The following is a 21257-nucleotide window of genomic DNA, read 5'->3' as shown; positions in this document are numbered from 1 at the left end:
GAAAGATCTATTTTATAGTAAAAGCATTGAATGAATCTATCATCGTTTTTGCAGTTCCGAGGAAAAAATTTAAATGTCATGCAATTCTACATATTAGCATAAGCTTTTTAATACCACACAAATTACTGAAATTACAGGCTAAGAATAGATCAAGAGATAGGCCTGTGTTCATCTTATCATATTTATCCAATGCCTCCTAGGCCTACCGACACAGAAAAATGTAAGCTGGTTACTCTTCTTCCGAGGTCACAAGTGTTTCCCAAAACAACAACCTCTCACAGTCTCATGTCAGAATTAAACGTTCACCCAAACATCAAATTCCGAAGTGTTTAAGGTTAAGTTTAGGCATTAACTCAGAATTTGTATGGCCTGTCCCTAAACGCTGTCTGGGTTTAAACATATTCGATTGTACAGAAAGTGAATACCTTAATCAATGAATAGTGACAGTATAAGATTACTTCCCAAGCAAGTCAATTGTTTGTCTCCTCGGCTATAGAAGGTTTTGGCTCAGCCTCGATGTCAAAGAAACATAACAATGATATTCTCGTCTTTCCCGAGCATTTTACAGCTTGTTTCTAGCACCGCGGACCAATGCGCTGTTATAGATCACTTCATATAATCGGATGTTTTTTTATATACACTACCATTCAAAAGTTTGGGGTCACTTAGAAATGTCCTTGTTTTTGAAAGAAAAGCTATTTTTTTGTCCATTAAAATAACATCAAATTGGTCAGAAATACAGTGTAGACATTGTTAATGTTGTAAATGACAATTGTAGCTGGAAACGGCTGATTTTTTATGGAATATCTACATAGGCGTACAGAGGCCCATTTTTAGTAACCATCACTATTGTGTTCCAATGGCACGTTGTTAGCTAATCCAAATTGATCATTTTAAAAGGCTAATTGAGCATTAGAAAACCCTTTTGCAATTATGTTAGCACAGCTGGAAACTGTTGTTCTGATTAAAGAAGCAATAAAACTGTCCTTCTTTAGACTAGTTGAGTATTTGGAGAGTTGTGGGTTCGACTACAAACAAGAAACTGAAGATCTCAGTTGGGGTGTGAGTGGCTCTGCAGAGATGGACCAGGCTGCCTATCTACCTCCATCAGGCAAGAGGAGCCATTAATCTGGCTTAAAACCTTCAGGTTCTGTCATGGGCAGAGGGGTGTGAAGTCCACCATTGGGGATTTCTATCCACCTGGGGATACCAGCCCACGTGAGGTGGCCCTGCCCAGGTAAGGAGACCCATAAGTGCAACAAGATAGGCTACACTGTCTAGGATTTCTTCATAACCCCAAATAATAGACCTGCCTGTCTTGTCTGATAACTGCATATAACCTCGCTACTGTTATTTTACTGCTGCTCTATTTGTTTAAAAAAAAATTACTGTATGTATTCGGCGCATGTGAATAATACGATTTGATTATATCGCATAGTATGCATTTGTTGATGTAGTAACCACGAGCACAACCGTTCCTTGATTTTAACTGGCGGCTTTATTCTGTAGATTTAGTCAGAATTATCACCTTCCGTGAGAACTATAAAGTAAATGGAAATACAGTTAAGCACACTCTTACAACCTCCTTATCTTACGAGTGACTTATTAGCTTGGTATAACTCTGAAGTGCTTACATACACAAACAGTTTTGCCGGCGCTATAACAGTATCAGATTAAACACATGAATAAAGGAAAAATACCTCATTGGCTGCTTATTACAGAATGGAGGAAATCAAACTTCACACTTATTATTCCTGGCATGAATTCACACTTCATTTTTAATTATTATAACTTTACCATCCTAACATACTTACGAACTACACCTGACATGAAAATTTAGCTAACACAGCGCGGGATTGCCTTCCCTCCAAAAGTGTGTTGCTACAATAAGGATCCCCGTTACAACAGTTATTAGCTACGTAGTTCCACTCGTCTTATCATTTCCCCCGCAAAGCGAACACGTAAACAATTCAAACAAAAAACAACGACATAACCTGTAAGTCTAACTGTCAGTTACAGTTGAAGCTCAATTTTTAAATTCAAAACTCCCTACCATCATGTCTAAGCCGATATGTCGCCAATGTTGATAAACATTTGCAAATCAATTGAGGTACACAACACACTACCCGCCTCTCATTACCGAGAACAACTATACCGGATTTTTGCAAGTTCGTTAGCATTAGGGTTGTTAAATGTTTTGCCCAAACCTAGCTCATATTCTAGACATTGGATTAAAACCAGGCTACTGCGTCCATTAGGTGACCATTTATATTTAGATCCATTTGGACTGAATACGTTTGTAGGTGCAACAGTTTTTATTATATTCACAATTTACCGCTCACATGCACATTTTTGCCTAGTAAAAACCAATGATGTGCTGAATATCAGGTAGCTAGGTATATTTAGCTATGGAAGTTTTTCCATATGGCTGAAGTCATCTGCGTAAACTGCTGACCTGTACACTTGCGTGTAATCAGAGCACAAGCTAATAAATTAGCTAACGTCCTTGGCTGCTATTACGGGCCCGTTGGATTCAACGAACTTTGGGGACACTGCCACGCTGCTAATGTATAATACATGCAAACACCAAAACAGACGTGTCGCTGTTAGAAGATCCCGAGAAAATTCTAGCCCTTACCTTATGCATTAATTCAGTACATTCCATTCTCTGTCAATGCAAATTTATTGTCATTATAATCCAAATTTGCGTTGACTGATCAAGTGTCAAGTTACTTTTCAATGTGTTTCCGAAAAGCTGAAGTCGCCATCCACAAGTAAAAAGCAGCAGGGTTGCTCAAGAAGCATCCAGGTAACGTTAAAACAACGCCATCATAATGATCATTTCTTGCTTGTGCGACCTGTGCGCAAGTCAAAATAAAGCGCCTTGTTTGCTAACTTGGTTGCCTACGTGATAAAATGAAACTGTTTTCAACATATCAACTGTTTCATAAAAAAAGTATGTTTAACCAAACAAGATAAACGTTCAATCAGTACTTAGTGAATGAACCAACATATTTTGGAATGGGCAGCTTGGTAGGCCACCAAGCTGCCTATTTAAATGGTGTCTATTTGAAGTATCTGTAACAGGGTTCGTAGTGTAACGGTTAGCGTCACTGGGATTTGAAAGATATTTTGACCATTCTCTTTCGTGTATAGTTTGACACCCGCTCCCATTCCGGACACCGGCGCATGCACGCACGGGGTGTGCTTATTTTTTTTAAATGTCTTAGATGTATGTAAAATAGACTTTGGGCTCATTCGGAATCGTTGAGTGGCAAGGAACAGGGAGTGTGACGTGTACTAGTAGTTGTGCGCGCGTCTTGCTACTACGGAGGAGAGAACCGTGGCGAGACCAGCTCTCAAACTCTCAAGACGACGTTGCCCTCATTCATTAGATGCACGCCATCCCTACCGTACAAATGCATGCGATAAGTTGCACAGGTTGTAAACGTTTATCCTTTTCAGGCGCAACTTTCTGTCATTTGAGAAGCTATGACTTACGCTTATTCATATGCACACAGTACATTGCACACTATCAGTAGCATTTATGTATGTTCTGTTCCAAATCTGAGTACTCCCGTCTGTTTTCATATTTATACATTTGGGAATGTGTTTTTTTTTGTTTTTTTTTTTTAACTGGAGTTGGACAGCTGTGTACAGCTTTATTAAGAACATTGGTACCTAAAGGATTTAGAGCACCTATCCAATGTCAGATTTATAAGAATGTATTCTTAAGTGTTTTGTACTTGTTGAATTTCTTTGTATTTTACAGGTGTTTCTCAGCAGTTTGTCATTTGTAAACAGTGTTTGTATCAGCACTTACCAAAATTCCTATTGATGAGCTGAAGGGTTATGCAGGCTTTTGTTCAAGCCCAGTGCTACCACACCTGATTTTACTGCTCAGCTATTCATCAATACCTCAGCTGCTCATCAAGACCTTATATAGTAGAAGGTGTGGTAGACCTGGGCTTGAACAGGAGAGCCTGCATAACCCTGTAGCCCATCGAGATATAATGGCCATCCCTGAATTGTATGTACAAAGTTTACTGATGAATGTACATTGCTCAAATTGGTCCACCTCTGAGGAGCCTCCAATTGCTAAAACAGGACCATGTTTGCAAAAGTGTTTCTGAGCTTATGTCAATATTACATAGGTAAGCTAACGGTTACAGAAATCAAGAATGCAGACAGGCTCCATAGACCTATCTATATGAGTGGCTGTCGAACCCAACGTAAAAGGTGGTGTGTATCTACTGACTAAAATTGGGTAATGCCTTAGTGTGGGGTGGTAAGAATGCAATACATTACCTTGTATGTGGTACAAATCACGTTATTGTGGGAGCACCTCTAAGAGTATTAGGCTGTTTGAGAAGGTGCTGTTTGAGAAGGTTTGAATCCTAAGCAACCTGCCCAAACATTGTTTGATGTACAATAGACCAACATACTGTAGTAGGTCAAAGCTGTGAGCTGGAAAACCTTGGTAGAGCATGGGTGAAGTACACATTGCGGTGCTCATGTGAATTTATTTTGTTTTTTGGCTTCAGACCAATGGCTACTTCTCACTTAAAATAGGCCTATAACATACGTTTTGTGTAAGTTTGTGATCAGCAGCATGCTCTGTCTATCAGTATATACATAAGGAAGAGGCATTACTCATCTAATTTCTATCTTCCCTGTCTCTCTCTGTCTTATCAGGGGCAGTATGTATTTCCTGTCGCCTCATGCCACCGGCCCAGAGCCACACTACTTTGCGCTTTTGGAAATCCAAGACCCTGTCTGCCTCCTGCTGTGGGTCATCAGGCTCATAGAGTGTGAGAGATCACATGGTGAGAGCACATCTGTCAATAAAAGTGTAGTTAATTTCCTGTCTTGACCTGTTGCTTAGCATCTGACTTTTTTGTTTCAGGTGTTCTTCATGGATAGTAATAAAGGCACCTGCCTGTTCTCTCTTTTTTTGCTATTGGAAGAAGACCACTACTCACCGCCGACGCTCCACCTTCATTCTATGGATGCGATTGTTTTTATTTTCTATTGTCTGTTTGTGTTCAGTGTTCACTATTAATAAGAAAAGTTTGCTCAAGTTAATATTTTAATGGCACACCTAATAAAACATAGTCGAGCATTGAACATTCATTGTTTTGTTGTGATCATTTTACTATACTGTATGAGTCATAGAAAGTTTGCTTTACATTAATGGAGCTGTTGGCCTGTTTGGCCCAGGCCTTGTGATACTGTAGATGCGTATGAGTCAGACATGACTGCTTTTCATGGTATTGTAGGTCTTCTCCCAAGCTAACCTAGTGTGATGATGATCCTTGCCTGAGGCCTAGAATGTGTTGGCTCACATAACTAGCACCAAGCAATGGTCACAGACTATTCAAGTTCAAGGCCTGTTCCAGATCGGCTTCGAGGTCATTGTTGTCAATATGCCCGTTAGATAATGGAGGCCGTGAGGTCCAGCCCTGACAGACTTATGATAAACTAACAGTGCGTATAATGAGGGTAAATGTTAGGTCATTAAAAATACATTTACCAATGCAACATAGCTCAAGAGCTCATCAAACCCAAAAGAAAGGACGCAGTGGAAAACAGAATTTTGCCTGGGTGGGAGACAGGGAGTCCATGGAAGTACATACTGTATACATTATTTGCATTTCTGAAATGGCATGCAATATATTCCAATTTAATTTCAGAGGATTAGAAATGAGCCTTGTCATACTGCATGCTCTAAGCCAGCTGTCTGGTGTGTAAAGACACTGAGCTCACAGTTATGTAACTAGCTTATTCACACAATCCCACGGGTGCAGTGGGGTGTTTATCCTTGTCACATTTTGAAATAGAAACATTGGCATGATACAGGTCTGACTTAAATCTGCATTGCTGTTTTTATGCAGTTGCTTTCCCAATGAAATGTGTGTGAGCTCTGTAAATAACATATTTTATAAATATGATACATAAACATTGGCATAGCAGGTTTCATTCAATGATTGAATTCATGGCTTACAATCTCATTTACGAGCTACAGTATGTACAGGGAAGGCCAAGAATTGCAGTTTGCTGCAAATGTGTCCTTTACCTTAACCTTGTCAAATGAAACTAATCGAGTTTAATATAATTTGAGCACTAGGGTGAAGTTAAACAAAATCAATATCAACCTAGTTAACATACATGGCGTGTCTTGTGACTTGAGTGGAGTTTTCCTGAGTGTCGACATGACCCATAGGCTATGAATACAAAGTCGAAGCATTTGGAAATCTGAATGCTGTTGTAAATCCGTAGGTGCTGCCTAGGACCATTTGTTTTTGGTCCATTCTTACTCTAAAAGACTCCAACACAACACTACAAACACCAAGTGGGATTTAGGGCAGGCCTTTGAAAATCACTGTTTTGTCCTTATACACTGGCAAGAGAGCACAAGCTGAGAGTGAAAGACGTTGCCAGAGAAATAACATCCTACTAGTAGCGAAACAAAGCTCAGTTCATACAGCTCCATACAGTTACTGTGTGTTACGTATTATTCCAATCACAGGGTAATTGATCAACAAAGAAAACAACATAAAAACAATGTCTAAGAATTCTGAGTGATGGACTAAATAAAACCATGTATATCACAAAAGAAGCCCGCTGTAAATATAACCAGCTGTTCTAGCAAACTAATTCAATCCAAAATGCCTCTTGGGGAAGGACGATAAGAGCGTTCATTCTTAACTTGTCAAAAAATAGATGAGTCATTGTGTTTCATTAGCATAGAATTTGTTAATGACACCAGAGTGAAATGAAATTAGGCCTATGTTAAATCCCTCAACAGAATACTTTGGCTTAAAAATCAATCCATTATGGAACTTTTTACATAGCATTGTTGATATACATCATAATTTTGATCAATAATACCCTTTTACCTAAATAACCATTTCAATTTCAACATAATTTTGTCCTCCAACTAGGTTACACATTCTGTTCACAAGAAAGGGTTAAATCTGCAGAGAGCTCTAAGAGCAGTGTCTGGTCTGGATGAGGTGGACAGCAGCAGTGTAACTGACATGGATTACTCTTCCTGCCAGACACACTCATGGGTCAACTGCCCACACAAAATATGGTCTCTGAGTTGTCAGAGAGCCAGGACAATGAATCAAATCACATCTTTGATATGATTTGCTTACACCACTGGTATGGAGAGTATGACTGATCTCTATTGATCTCTCCATTTCCCCATAAAGTTCCTGGAGTTATCGCTTAAAAGGTTTCTCCATTATTTCCACTGGCTTTTAGGGGATTTGAGTCTAAACCTCTCTTGTTAGTACATTGTAGAAAAACAAATGGCAACAGGCCTGAGCTAAAGTTTGGTAAAATTGGGCTCTTGGGGAGGGGCTTTACTGTTACTGTTCATTTAGTTGTTGCTACTGCAAGACAGATGGTAGGCTCAACTCACACACTCGGCCTGTATCCGACAGTGAGGCTGGCTCTGATGGTGTCACAGCTGGAATGGCGGTTGGGAGGTCTCTCAGAAAACTGACACAGTACTTGGTTAAATGAAGTTCACCCATCCATCATGGACCACCCAGTAACCTTCCCTGAACCTTAGACACTGTCACTAGCTGGCTAATACTCGGCACTCTACCTTGCACCTTAGAGACTCCTGCCATATGTACATAGATTCATTGAACACTAGTCACTTTAACAATGTTAACATACTGTTTTATCCACTTTATTTGCATATGCTGTATTATAGTCATGGCTTATCCTATATAACTACTGCTGTACAGACCTTTTCTATTCACATACTGCCCATTCTGTCTATACACACCCTTCACATATGTACAATATACTGTATATTTATATTCCGGACTATGGTCCGGAAGCTAATTTTCTGCAATTCTATACATTTGTCCTTGTGGTTTTGTACTGTCCATTTAAATACTGTTTTCACAACAAAGTTCATTCTAATATTTATATTACTGTACATTGTATTTTAGTTACACTGTTTATACACACTGCATATTTATTTATATACTGGATTCTTGACATAGCTCACTCTAATATACACTGAGTGTACAAAACATTAAGAACATCTGCTCATTCAATGACATAGACTGACCAGGTGGATCCAGGTGAAAGCTATGATCCCTTATTGATGTCACGTGTTAAATCCACTTCAATCAGTGTAGATAAAGGGGAAGAGACAGGTTAAAGAAGGACTTTTAAACCTTGAGTCAATTGAGACATGGATTGTGTATGTTTGCCAATCAAATCAAATCAAATGTTATTTGTCACATGCGCAGAATACAACAGGTGTAGTCCTTACACTGAAACGCTTACTTACAAGCCCTTAACCAGCAATGCAGTTTTAAGAAAATACATAAAAAAGTAAGAGATAAGAATAATAAATAATTAAAGAGCAGCAGTAAATACCAATAGCGGGGTTATATACAGGGGGTACCGGTACAGAGTCAATGTGCGGGGGCACCCTGTGTCGAGGGAATTTAGGTAATATGTACATGTAGGTAGAGTTATTAATGTGACTATGCATAGATAATAACAGAGAGTAGCAGCAACGTAGAATGGGGGTGGGGGGTGGCAATGCAAATAGTCTGTGTAGGCATTTGATTAGATGTTCAGGAGTCTTATGGCTTGGGGGTAGATGTTACGGTTCCCTCCGGAACTTTCATTACGCACACCTGTCCCCTATTTCCACTGATTAGTACTTGTATAAGTGTGCCCTTTGGTTTCCGTTGGGCTGTCCATTATTGTTACAATGTCCGTTGGTCGTGTGAGTACCTGTGCTATGTTGTTTTGGCTTTCGTGCCACGTATATTGTGCAGATGATTACGGGTCTCGTCCCATGTGATAATCATTGTGCAATTGTGTATTTATTCGAGGTACTCCTCGCTCTTTTGTTTGGGTTTCTCCCCTGTGTTTTGTATTCGTGTTTGTTTGTTCTTCGTCCCCGTGCCTTTACACGGCACGCTGTAAATTGGGAAATAAAAACCCCTATTACGCATTCCTGCGCCTGTCTCCCGAACCCTTCATACCGACGTGACCGGCCCGTCCGACGACCACGCAACTTCGACAGCTGCATCGGGTCCTGATCAACCTGCACTGCGTTACTGTGATCGCCCTCGAGGCCGGTGTCGTTGCGCTGCTAATGCAGCGTGTCAAGGGGTTACTGTCACGGATCCCTCCGGATCTTTCATTACGCACACCTGTCCCCTATTCCCACTGATTAGTACTTGTATAAGTGTGCCCTTTGGTTTCCATTGGGCTGTTGATTATTGTTGCAGTGTCCGTTGGTGCGTGTGAGTACCTGTGCTGTGTGTTTGGGCTTTTGTGTCCTTGTGGATTGCACAGATGATTATGGTTCTCGTCCTGTGTATTAATCATTGTGAGCACGTGTCATTTATTTGAGGTACTCCTCGCTATTTTGTTTGGGTTTCAACCCTGTGTTATTGTTTGGTCTTCGTCTCCGTGCCTTTACATGGCACGCCGTAATTTGGGTACAATAAAAACCCTTATTACGCATTCCTGCGTCTGTCTCTCGAATCATTTATACCAATGTGACAGTAGAAGCTGTTTAGAAGCCTCTTGGACCTAGACTTGGCGCTCCGGTACCACTTGCCGTGCCGTAGCAGAGAGAACAGACTACGACAAGGGTGTCTGGAGTCTTTCACGATTTTTAGGGCCCTCCTATGACAGCACCTGGTATAGAGGTCCTGGATGGCGGGAAACTTGGCCACTGTGATGTACTGGGCCGGACGCACTACCTTCTGTAGAGCCTTGCGGTTGGAGGTCGAGCAGTTGCCATACCAGGCAGTGATGCAACCCGTCAGGATGCTTTCGATGGTGCAGCTGTAAAACCTTTTGAGGATCTGAGGACCCATGCCAAATCTTTTCAGTCTCCTGAGGGGGAATAGGTTTTGTCATGCCCTCTTCACAACTGTCTTGGTGTGCTTGGACCATGTTAGTTTGTTGGTGATGTGGACGCCAAGGAACTTGAAGCTCTCAACCTGCTCCACTACAGCCCCGTTGATGAGAATGGGGATGTATGCAGTCCTCTTTTTCCTGTAGTCCACAATCATCTCCTTTGTCTTGATCGCGTTGAGGGAGAGGTTGTTGTCCTTGCACCACACGGTCAGGTCTCTGTCCTCCTCCCTATAGGCTGTCTCATCGTTGTCGGTGATCAGGCCTACCACTTTTGTGTCATCGGCAAACTTAATGATGGTGTTGGAGTCATTCCTGGCCGGGCAGTCTTGAGTAAAAAGGGAGTACAGGAGGGGACAGAGTACGCACCCCTGAGGGGCGACCGTGTTGAGGATCAGCGTGGCGGATGTGTTGTTACCTACCCTTACCACCTGGGGGCGGCCCGTTAGGAAGTCCAGGATCCAGTTGCAGAGGGAGGTGTTTAGTCCCAGGGTCCTTAGCTTCATGATAAGCTTTGAAGGGACTATGGTGTTGAACGGTGAGCTGTAGTCAATGAATAGCATTCTCACATAGGTGTTCCTATGTGAGAGGAACACCTATGTTTGGGTAGCTCTTCCTTTTGTCCAGGTGTGAAAGGGAAGTGTGGAGTCAAATAGACGTTGCATCATCTGTGGATCTGTTGGGACGGTATGCAAATTGGAGTGGGTCTAGGGTTTCTGGGATAATGGTGTTGATGTAAGCCATGACCAGCCTTTCAAAGCATTTCATGGCTACAGACGTGAGTGCTACGGGTCAGTAGTCATTTAGGCAGGTTACCTTAGTGTTCTTGGCCACATGGACTATGGTGGTCTGATTGAAACATTTTGGTATTAGAGACTCAGACAGGGAGAGGTTGAAAATGTCAGTGAAGACACTTGCCAGTTGGTCAGCACATGCTCGGAGTACACGTTCTGGTAATTCGTCTGGCCCTGCGGCCTTGTGAATGTTGACCTGTTTAAAGGTCTTACTCACATCGGCTGCGGAGAGCGTGATCACATAGTTGTCCGGAACAGCTGATGCTCTCAAGCATGTTTCAGTGTTACTTGCCTCGAAGCGAGCATAGAAGTTATTTAGCTCGTCTGGTAGGCTCGTGTCACTGGGTAGCTCTCGGCTGTGCTTCCCTTTGTAGTCTATAATAGTTTGCAAGCCCTGCCACATCCGACGAGCGTCAGAGTTAGTATAGTACGATTCGATCTTAATGGTTTGTCAGAGGGCAGAGCGGGATTTCTTATTAGCTTCCGGGTTAGAGTCCCGCACTTGAAAAGCGGCAGCTCTACCCTTTAGCTCAGTGTGAATGTCGCCTGTAATCCATGGCTTCTGGTTGGGGTATGTACATACAGTCACTGTGGGGACGACGTCATCGATGCACTGATTGATGAAGCCAGTGACTGATGTGGTGTACTCCTCAATGCCATCGGAAGAATCCCGGAACATATTCCAGTCTCTGCTAGCAAAACAGTCCTGTAGTTTAGCATCTGCTTCATCTGACTACTTTTTTATAGACCGAGTCACTGGTGCTTCCTGCTTTAATTTGTGTTTGTCAGCAGGAATCAGGAGGATAGAATTATGGTCAGATTTGCCAAATGGAGGGCGAGGGAGAGCTTTGTACGTGTCTCTCTGTATGGAGTAAAGGTGGTCTAGAGTTTTTTTCCCTCTGGTTGCACATTTAACATGCTGATAGAAATTGGGTTAAATTGATTTAAGTTTCCCTGCATTGAAGTCCCCGGCCACTAGGAGTGTCGCCTCTGGATTAGCGTTTTCTTGTTTGCTTATGGCGGTATACAGCTCATTGAGTGTGGTCTTAGTGTCAGCATCAGTCGGTGGTGGTATGTAGACAGCTACGAAAAATATAGATGAAAACTCTCTAGGTAGATAGTGTGGTCTACAGCTTATCATGAGATATTCTACCTCAGGCGAACAAAACCTCAAGACTTCCTTAGATATCGTGCACCAGCTGTTGTTTACAAATATGCATAGGCCCCCGCCCCATGTCTTACCAGAGGCAGCTGTTCTATCCTGCCGATAGTGTATAACCCGCCAGCTGTATGTTATTAATGTCATCGTTCAGCCACGACTCGGTGAAAAATAAGATATTACAGTATTTAATGTCCTGTTGGTAGGATATACGTGCTTTCAGTTTGTCCCATTTATTTTCCAGCGATTGAACGTTAGCTAACAGTACTGATGGCAAAGGCAGATTAGCCACTCATCGCCTGATCCTCACAAGGCACCCCGATCTCTTTCCACGAAATCTCAGTTTCTTTCTCCAGCGAAGGATGGGTTTGAGGGCCTGTTCAGGTGTTTGGAGTATATCCTTCCCGTCCGACTCATTAAAGAAAAATTATTTGTCCAATTCGAGGTGAGAAATCGCTGTTCTGATGTCCAGAAGCTATTTTCGGTCATAAGAGATGGTAGCAGCAACAATATGTACAAAATAAGTTACAAACAATGCGAAAAAAACTAACAAAATAGCACGGTTGGTTAAGAGCCAATAAAACGGCAACCATCCCCTCCGGCTCCATCATTCAGAGGGTGAATAGGCAAGCCTAAAAATGCAAGTGCCTTTGAAGGGTGTATGGTAACAGGTACCAGGCGTACTGATTTGTGTCAAGAACTGCAACACTGCTGGGTTTTTCACGCTCAACAGTTTCCTGTGTGTATCAAGAATGGTCCACCACCCAAAAGACATCCAGCCAATTTGACACAACTGTGGTAAGCATTGGAATCAACATGGGCCAGCAACCCTGTAGAATGCTTTTGACACCTTGTACAGTCCATGCCAATTGCAAAAATCTCTGAAGTTGGAGACTTTTATCTCCCTCAACAACTTTAAACATGTGCTATCCGAGCAGCTAACCGATCGCTGCAGCTGTACATAGTCCATCGGTATATAGCCCACCCAATTTACCTACCTCACCCCCCATACTGCTTTTATTTATTTACTTTTCTGCTCTTTTGCACACCAGTATCTCTACTTGCACATGATCATCTGATGATTTATCACTCCAGTGTTAATCTGCTAAATTGTAATTATTCGATTTATTGCCTACCTCCTCATGCCTTTTGCACACATTGTATATAGATTCTCTTTTTTCTACCATGTTATTGACTTGTTTATTGTTTACTCCATGTGTAACTCTGTGTTGTTGTCTGTTCACACTGCTATGCTTTATCTTGGCCAGGTCGCAGTTGCAAATGAGAACTTGTTCTCAACTAGCCCACCTGGTTAAATAAAGGTGAAATAAAAAAAATAAAAAAAAAATGCCCTGACGGATTGAGGCTGTTCTGAGGGCAAAATGGGGGGGCCGACAAACAATTTGTTAGTTCGACATGATGGGATCTTTTTGTGTTGGTAAAATTTATTATGTGAGAAATGGCAGTGGAAATGCCTTTTTACACATATATGGATATAATAACCATCATATCAAAGTTAACTTGGGAGTCACCTGAATATAAACGTCCCTTTTTCAGGACCCTGTCTTTCAAAGATAATTCGTAAAATCCAAATAACTTCACAGATCTTCATTGTAAAGGGTTTAAACACTATTTCTCATGCTTGTTCAATGAAGCGTAAACAGTTAATGAACATGCACCTGTGGAACGGTCGTTAAGACACTAACAGCTTACAGACGGTAGGCAATTAAGATCACAGTTATGAAAACTTAGGACACTAAAGAGGCCTTTCTACTGATTCTGAAAAACACCAAATGAAAGATGCCCAGGGTCCCTGCTCATCTGCGTGAACGTGCCGTAGGCATGCTGCAAGGAGGCATGAGGAATGCAGATGTGGCCAGGGCAATAAAATGCAATGTCCGTACTGTGAGACGCCTAAGACAGCGCTACAAGAAGAAAGGACAGACAGCTGATCATCCTCGCAGTGGCAGACCACGTGTAGGCTGAGAGAGGCTAGACTGAGGGCTTGTAGGCCTGTTGTAAGGCAGGTCCTCACCAGACATCACCGGCAACAACGTTGCCTATGGGCTCAAACCCACCGTCGCTGGATCAGACAGGACTGGCAAAAAGTGCTCTTCACTGACGAGTCGCGGTTTTGTCTCACCAGGAGTGATGGTCAGATTTGCGTTTATCGTCGAAGGAATAAGCATTACACCGAGGCCTGTACTCTGGAGCGGGATCGATTTGGAGGTGGAGGGTCCGTCATGGTCTGGGGCGGTGTGTCACAGCATCATCAGACTGAGCTTGTTGTCATTGCAGGCAATCTCAACACTGTGCGTTACAGGGAAGACATCCTCCTCCCTCATGTGGTACCCTTCCTGCAGGCTCATCCTGACATGACCCTCCAGCATGACAATGCCACCAGCCATACTGCTCATTCTGTGCGTGATTTCCTGCAAGACAAGAATGTCAGTGTTCTGCCATGGCCAGCGAAGAGACCGGATCTCAATCCCATTGAGCACGTCTGCGACCTGTTGGATCGGAGGGTGAGGTCTAGGGCCATTCCCCCCAGAAATGTCCGGGAACTTGCAGGTGCCTTGGTAGAAGAGTGGGGTAACATCTCACAGCAAGAACTGGCAAATCTGGTGCAGTCCACGTGGAGGAGATGCCACACCAGATAGTGACTGTTACTTTTGATTTTGACCCCCCCTTTGTTCAGGGACACATTATTCCATTTCTGTTAGTCACATGTCTGTGGACCTTGTTCAGTTTATGTCTCAGTTGTTGAATCTTGTTATGTTCATACAAATATTTACACATGTTAAGTTTGCTGAAAATAAACGCAGTTGACATTGAGAGGACGTTTCTTTTTTTGCTGAGTTCATGTAGTGTGGTTTGTCCTCCCACTACGACTCGGAAAACCATGCAGTTTATTAGGCAACAGATTCAATAAGTCATCACGAACTTCACAGGGTGGTGAAAGTGCACAAGATATGCTTGATCCAATAAATATTGAGGGTCTTATTCTGGTAACATTATGATCGATGTTTGGCTGCCGTTTGAAAAATATAAATAATCTCGCTCTTATCCATAATAATCTCATAATGTAGGTAGCCTACCTGCACTGTATCCGCCAGCTGTTGGCTAGAGCGCACGTGCCAAGACCAGAGTGGGCACGTTTGGGACAAAACCATCACAGTGTTGAAAATGTGATGGAAACCCTTTTAACTAGCATTTTTCATTCGGTACAGATAAATGTAACCACAAAAGTCATTTTTTCTGTGTACTATGTTATCACGCACAGACTTTTATCCACAATAAGTTAGTTTGCTGGAAACACATCTCTGGTGGTAAAATGTGCATATTGTTTAGTGCAGATTTTTGAATATTCACATGAAAATCTGGATAGAAACCTAGCTACTGTTGAAGTGCTATTTGGGTTGTTAATTGGAATCGTTCTGATATTTCTTGATTTCTTGTATTATTGCTTTATTGGATTATTTGTGTACTTGTTTGACATTTTACTGCATTGTTAGGAGCTAGTAACATAAACATTTTGCTGCATCCACTATAACATCTGCAAAACTGTGTAAGCGAGCAATAAACTTTGATTTTATCAAATCAGATCAAATGTTATTGGTCACATATACATATTTAGCAGATGTTAATGCAGGTGTAGTGCAATGTTTGAGTTCTTATCTCCAACAGTGCAGTAGAATCTAACAATTCACAACAATACACAAATCTAAAAGTAAAAGAATGGAATAAAGAAATATATAAATATTAGATAGAGCAATGTCAGAGTGGCATTGATTAAAATACAGTAGAATAGAATACAGTATATACATATAAGATGAGTAAAGCAGAAATAACACACAAAAAAATGAAATACTGCAAAGTTGCTTAGTAGCTAGAAGCAGAGCTGTCATGTCTGTCTGCACCATCTTGCCAACATGGTAACTAAACTGAACTGGTAACCACTGGACATAGACGTGATACATGTATATTGAGATTAGTCCTGGTTGGCACACATTTGAAGTGTGGCTGAATTTCTTATACAGTTTTTAAATAGGATGTCTGTCTTAAACATTAAAATTGTAATGGGTCCTTCAAATGTTGATGTCAGTTCCAGTTATTTTCTTTCTCTATGCAGTTCCCAGAGCTATTCTTGAGACAGAGGGGAAAGGCTCAGTCACATGTGCCTTCTCAATGCTGAAAACCCCCACCACTTTATACACATCGCAATGCTAAAATATTGATGGGCCTCTGACAAAGCCATTTTCTAGTCTGGGTTGGCTTGGGAATTCTCACGTTTGTGTTGACGATTAAATATTGATATTTGCTAGATATTTTTAGACAGGGTTGTGATACTGAAATTAACATTAAATTAGCAATTTTATAAATACATTGGAGAAAATCCAATACATTTCCAAGAGAACTAAATGTATTGTATTCCTAGACAGCAAACAATTCGTTAAAGGGCACAGTCCCTACATTTCGACAAGCCTAGCAGCGTAAAAAGTAAAACACAGAGAACATTAATTAAAGTGACACCAACCCATCAAAATAACTTGCTGCCAGCTTTAGTCTGTCAAAGCAGGATAAACTATCAAATCAAATTGTATTTGTCACATGCGCCGAATACAACAGGTGTAGACCTTACAGTGAAATGCTTACTTACAACCCCTTAACCAACCAAGTTTTAAGAAAATACAAAAAAAAAAAGTAAAAGTAAAAGTAAATAACAATAGCGGGGCTATATACAGGTGGTACCGGTACAGAGTCAATGTGCGGGGGCACCGGTGTCGAGGTAGTTGAGGTAATTATGTACATGCAGGTAGGGTTATTAAAGTGGCTATGCATAGATTATAACAGAGAGTAGCAGCAGTGTAGAATGGGGGGGGGGGGGTGCAAATAGTCTGGGTAGCCATTTGATTAGCTGTTCAGGAGTCTTATGGCTTGTTTAGAAGCCTCTTGGACCTAGACTTGGCACTCCGGTACCGCTTGCCATGCGGTAACAGAGCGAACGGTATGACTAGGGTGGCTGGAGTTTTTGACAACTTTTAGGGCCTTCCTCTGACACCTACATGTGAAGTTGAGGAAAACTGTCTGTGGTGTTAGTGAGAATGCATTTTCAGGAGATGATCCTGTCCTACACTTGATTAATTCTAAAAACATGGTTTAAACTGATTTCATGTTTAGGTGGGCTGTCAATAGGCATGGTTTTATTGTTATTATCATGATGTTGGACCTATCATCAATGATATTGGATCAGATATATTGTAATCTACATGCAAATAGGAGTGCTCAACCCCAAAACACACACAGATGGTCATAGGCCACATCAAGCATCATCAAAGCTAGTGAACAAATCAGCCTGTCTTGGGAAAGGAGCTTCATACTCAACATCCAATTATAATGTTTGGTAAAGAATGTAGGCGCTTTTTATTACCCTGTCATTTCATTTCCCCTCAGGATCTGTAAAGTAATGACAGAGATTGTTGTGCTGTTGTACTACAAACAGTGGGCAGCTCAAGCACACTTATCCCTTATTTACCCAGTATTGACTGACAAATTGGAGAGTGCTTGTTTGCTGCAAAGGGGCCAAAGCACAGAGCACAGAGCACAGAGCTGGCACCAACAGCAACATCCATAAAAAAGTTCAGCCTATACCTATACCTATATATACTAAAATTTGAGTTTTAAAATCAGGCCAGAGTCGTAAGGGAATATAAAGAGCATCCCACTCCATTATATGATGGGCAGCCGCCCCAGGAAATGAGAAATAGAACCAGAGGTACAATTGGTGCACTGTGTTGGCAGGGTCTAACTGCCCTGCTTGTGTGGCCTAATGAAGACCACCATTGACTGGATAGGGCCTAGACAACAGCCCCTATGTACAAATCAAAAGACACATTATCAAGCTCAGTTTGAGCGTTCACTTTCAATATCTTTCTAAATGCACATCTGTAATATTTCTGTGACTAGGCCATAGATTATAGTTAGTTGATTATTGTCTTGCAATAAAATGTACAGTGCCTTTGGAAAGTATTCAGACCCCTTGACTTTTCCCACATTTTGCTACGTTACAGCCTTATTCTAAAATTGATTAAATTCTTTTTTTTCTTCATCAATTTATTACAAATAAAAAACTGAAATATCACATTTACATAAGTATTCAGATCTTTTACTCAGTCATTTGTCAAAGCACCTTTACCACAGGTGGACTTAAATACTCTCAGGAGAGACCTGAAAATTGCTGTGCAGAGACGCTCCCCATCCAACCAGACAGAGCTTGAGGGGATCTGCAGCATCATACCCAAGAAGACTCAATGCTGTAAATGCTTCATAATGACAATTACAGCATTGAGTGTTCTTGTCATTATGTGCATGTGATATTTCAGCGATTACAGCATCTAGTCTTCCTAGGTATGACGCTACAAGCTTGGCACACCTGTATTTGGGGAGTTTTTCCCATTCTTCTCTGCAGATCCTCTCAAGCTCTGTCAGGTTGGATGGGGAGCGTTGCTGCACAGCTATTTTCAGGTCTCTCCAGAGATGCTTGATTAGGTTCAAGTCCCGGCTCTGGCTGGGCCACTCAAAGTCATTCAGAGACTTGCACCGAAGCTACTGCTGTGCTGTCTTGGCTGTGTGTTTAGGGTCATTGTTCTGTTGGAAGGTGAACCTTCGCCCAAGTCTGAGGTCCTGAGCACTCTGGAGCAGGTTTCCATCGAGGATCTCCCTGTAGGTGGATAGGTGGAGTTCTGCAGAGATTGCTGTCCATCTGGAAGTTTCTCCCATCTCCACAGTGGAACTCTAGAGCTCTGTCAGAGTGACCATCGGGTTCTTGGTCACCTCCATGACCAAGGCTCTTCTCCCCCGATTGCTTAGTTTGGCCGGGCGGCCAGCTCTAGGAAGAAGAGTCCTGGTGGTTCCAAACATCTTTTATTTAGGAATGATGGAGGCCACTGTGTTCTTGGGGACCTTCAACGCTGCAGACATTTTTTGGTACTCTTCCCCAGATTTGTGCCTTCACACAATCCTTTCTCTGAGCTCTACGGACAATTCCTTCGACCTCATGGCTTGGTTTTTGCTCTAACATGCACTGTCAACTGTGGACCTTATATAGACAGGTATGTGCCTTCCCAAATCATGTCCAAGCAATTGAATTTACCACAGGTGGACTCAAATCAAGTTGTAGAAACATCTCAAGGATGATCAATGGAAACAGGATGCACCTGAGCTCAATTTCGAATCTAATAGCAAAGGGTCTGAATACCTATGTAAATAAGGTATTTCTGTTTATTTATTTTTATAAATTTGCAAAAATGTTTAAAACACAGTTTTGACTTTGTCATTATGGGGTAATGTGTGTAGATTTCTGAGGAGTTTTTTTTATTTAATACATTTTAGAATAAGGCTGTAACGCAACAAAATGTGAAAAAAGTCAAGAGGTCTGAATACTTTCTAAAGGCACTGTAATGCAATATAGCACTGAGTATGTATAGCGTATTATGTAGCAAATTAATTTGTCCATGTTCTCTCACTCTATTGTAAAATTGTCTGAGTAATTAGAGTGAAGGGTGTGGATGCTCCATCTTTAGCTTTGTTTATACCTGGCACATCTTTGGTCCTGATTTTGTCCACATTCTGATTATGCCCACATTTTCAGATATGGTATTAACACACCTGGTATTAAAATGTGTCTCTTATCCATCGACTGTTTCCACATTGTGACCAGATTTCCTGGTCCCTCCCTGTATGCAAATTATTTCATGGATAGTCTTTCACAATAATATTTATTTATTTATTTTAAGCCACATATTGATGTCATAAGTCAATGGTACCACCTGTCAATGATTTTAGAAGATGGATCATGATGATTTAAATAGTTTCACTGTCCAGAGCCATCTACAATTGTGAGATAACCAGACACAATGTTTGCCTGACTACCTCGGGAGGGGGCAAGAAGATCTGATCACAATCTGATCACAATGTGTCTTTTGAACATCCACACCTGTCTACAAATGTGGGCACAATTAGGACAAAGGACACATGTTAACACCAGGTATAAACGAGGCTTCTGTCTGCAGATGTGTGCAGCCATCTTTGAGCCCAGTCCCCCATTGATGATGACTTGCTATTTTTTCATTCAGATCAGCCAACATAGGCTATACATCGACAGAGTAGCCTAGGCTGGGCCTAGGAACAGCTGGTCTCCATTTGCATCTATTTCTCAAAACTATCTTAATGTTGCAAATGTTTTAATATTCCTGAAATCGAAATGTAAACTTCAACAAAACCTTTTAATGATCAGACCATAATGTTTTAACCATTGTACAGTGATTCCTCTGTTGCATACCAAAATAGTTGTATTTTCAAAATGCAGCTGAATCCTCAAAGATAGTAGCTTTTCTTAGTCAGATCATGTTAAATAATGCAGTTCAAATCTATCTTTGTATCGGCTTGTGGATGTGGTTTCTGACTTAAAACAGCTCTAACTGTAGGCTACTTCAATATATACTATATATGTGTAATGTCAAGCTTTGTTCAGAGCTGCACCAGGCATGAATAACGTTAGTTTCCCCTTTTCATTGAAACCTTAGCAAAAGCGATACACCGGCTGCTGTCCACGTCCATGGTTCTGAAATGGTGAAACTCCATTTTCCTGAAATGCCATCATGTGGAATTTATGCCCGTTTCATAGTGAAACCCTAAATGCATATGATGCATACAAAAGATAGGTTATGTGAGGAAAATGCATTGATGTCCTCAGCTATTCCGCGCACGCAGCAGCGCACCAGTCGCCGTCCAAATCGGATTAACTGTAAACCTGCCGTATTATTACATTTTCATCATAAAATAAGGGAGAAACAGAAACCCTAGCCACTATTTGGACCCTTATTCAGTCATTCTGGCACCACTATAGATGGCTAGTAGAGCGTGGCTGTAATCTTTCATTAGCTGATGGAAGGGAATATTCTAATGCCCACAAAATGAAATTGGTGGAGTGGATGGGGGTAATCCCTGGAATTTCAACGCCTAGGCTACATGACAATCCAAAATGCAGTTTATTGTGCGCTTACCCTCTCGCTCGCATAACTGTATACCGTCCAAGCTGAGGTTCTTTATCATGCCCTCACACGGACTCATCGGGCTGGTTAAGTTGTGTCCCAATCTTGGAACCTCCATTTCTACAACAGAGCCGGGATGCCTCTCCTGGTATCGGTGGAATTTCGCTCGTTTTGCCGCAGGACTTGCTTTCTTCACATTCGATCAAGAAAGAGAGAGATAGAGTGACCGGTTCCCAGCCCCTTCGCTCCCTCGCAGCATCTCTCTCCAGGGTGGTGGGGCTAAAGGCGCGTCAGCAAATCGTCACGAGCGCATAGCACACTGCCAATTTGACGCTG

The 21257-nt window shown here is 41.7% G+C and overlaps 1 protein-coding gene across 1 annotated transcript in view; it reads right to left on the bottom strand.

Moving 5' to 3' along the window:
- Positions 1-21039, bottom strand: part of LOC120045644 (phytanoyl-CoA hydroxylase-interacting protein-like) — a 35920-nt gene extending 14881 nt beyond the window's left edge. Inside the window, exon 1 of the mRNA XM_038990560.1 lies at positions 20934-21039. Within this exon, the coding sequence (XP_038846488.1) occupies positions 20934-21039 (106 nt within the window). The remainder of the gene's footprint in view (positions 1-20933) is intronic.
- Positions 21040-21257: the final 218 nt, after the last annotated feature.

This window comes from Salvelinus namaycush, chromosome 4, assembly GCF_016432855.1.
Source record: "Salvelinus namaycush isolate Seneca chromosome 4, SaNama_1.0, whole genome shotgun sequence".
Taxonomy (NCBI): Eukaryota; Metazoa; Chordata; class Actinopteri; order Salmoniformes; family Salmonidae; genus Salvelinus; species Salvelinus namaycush.
This window is presented reverse-complemented; position numbering and strand designations above follow the sequence as displayed.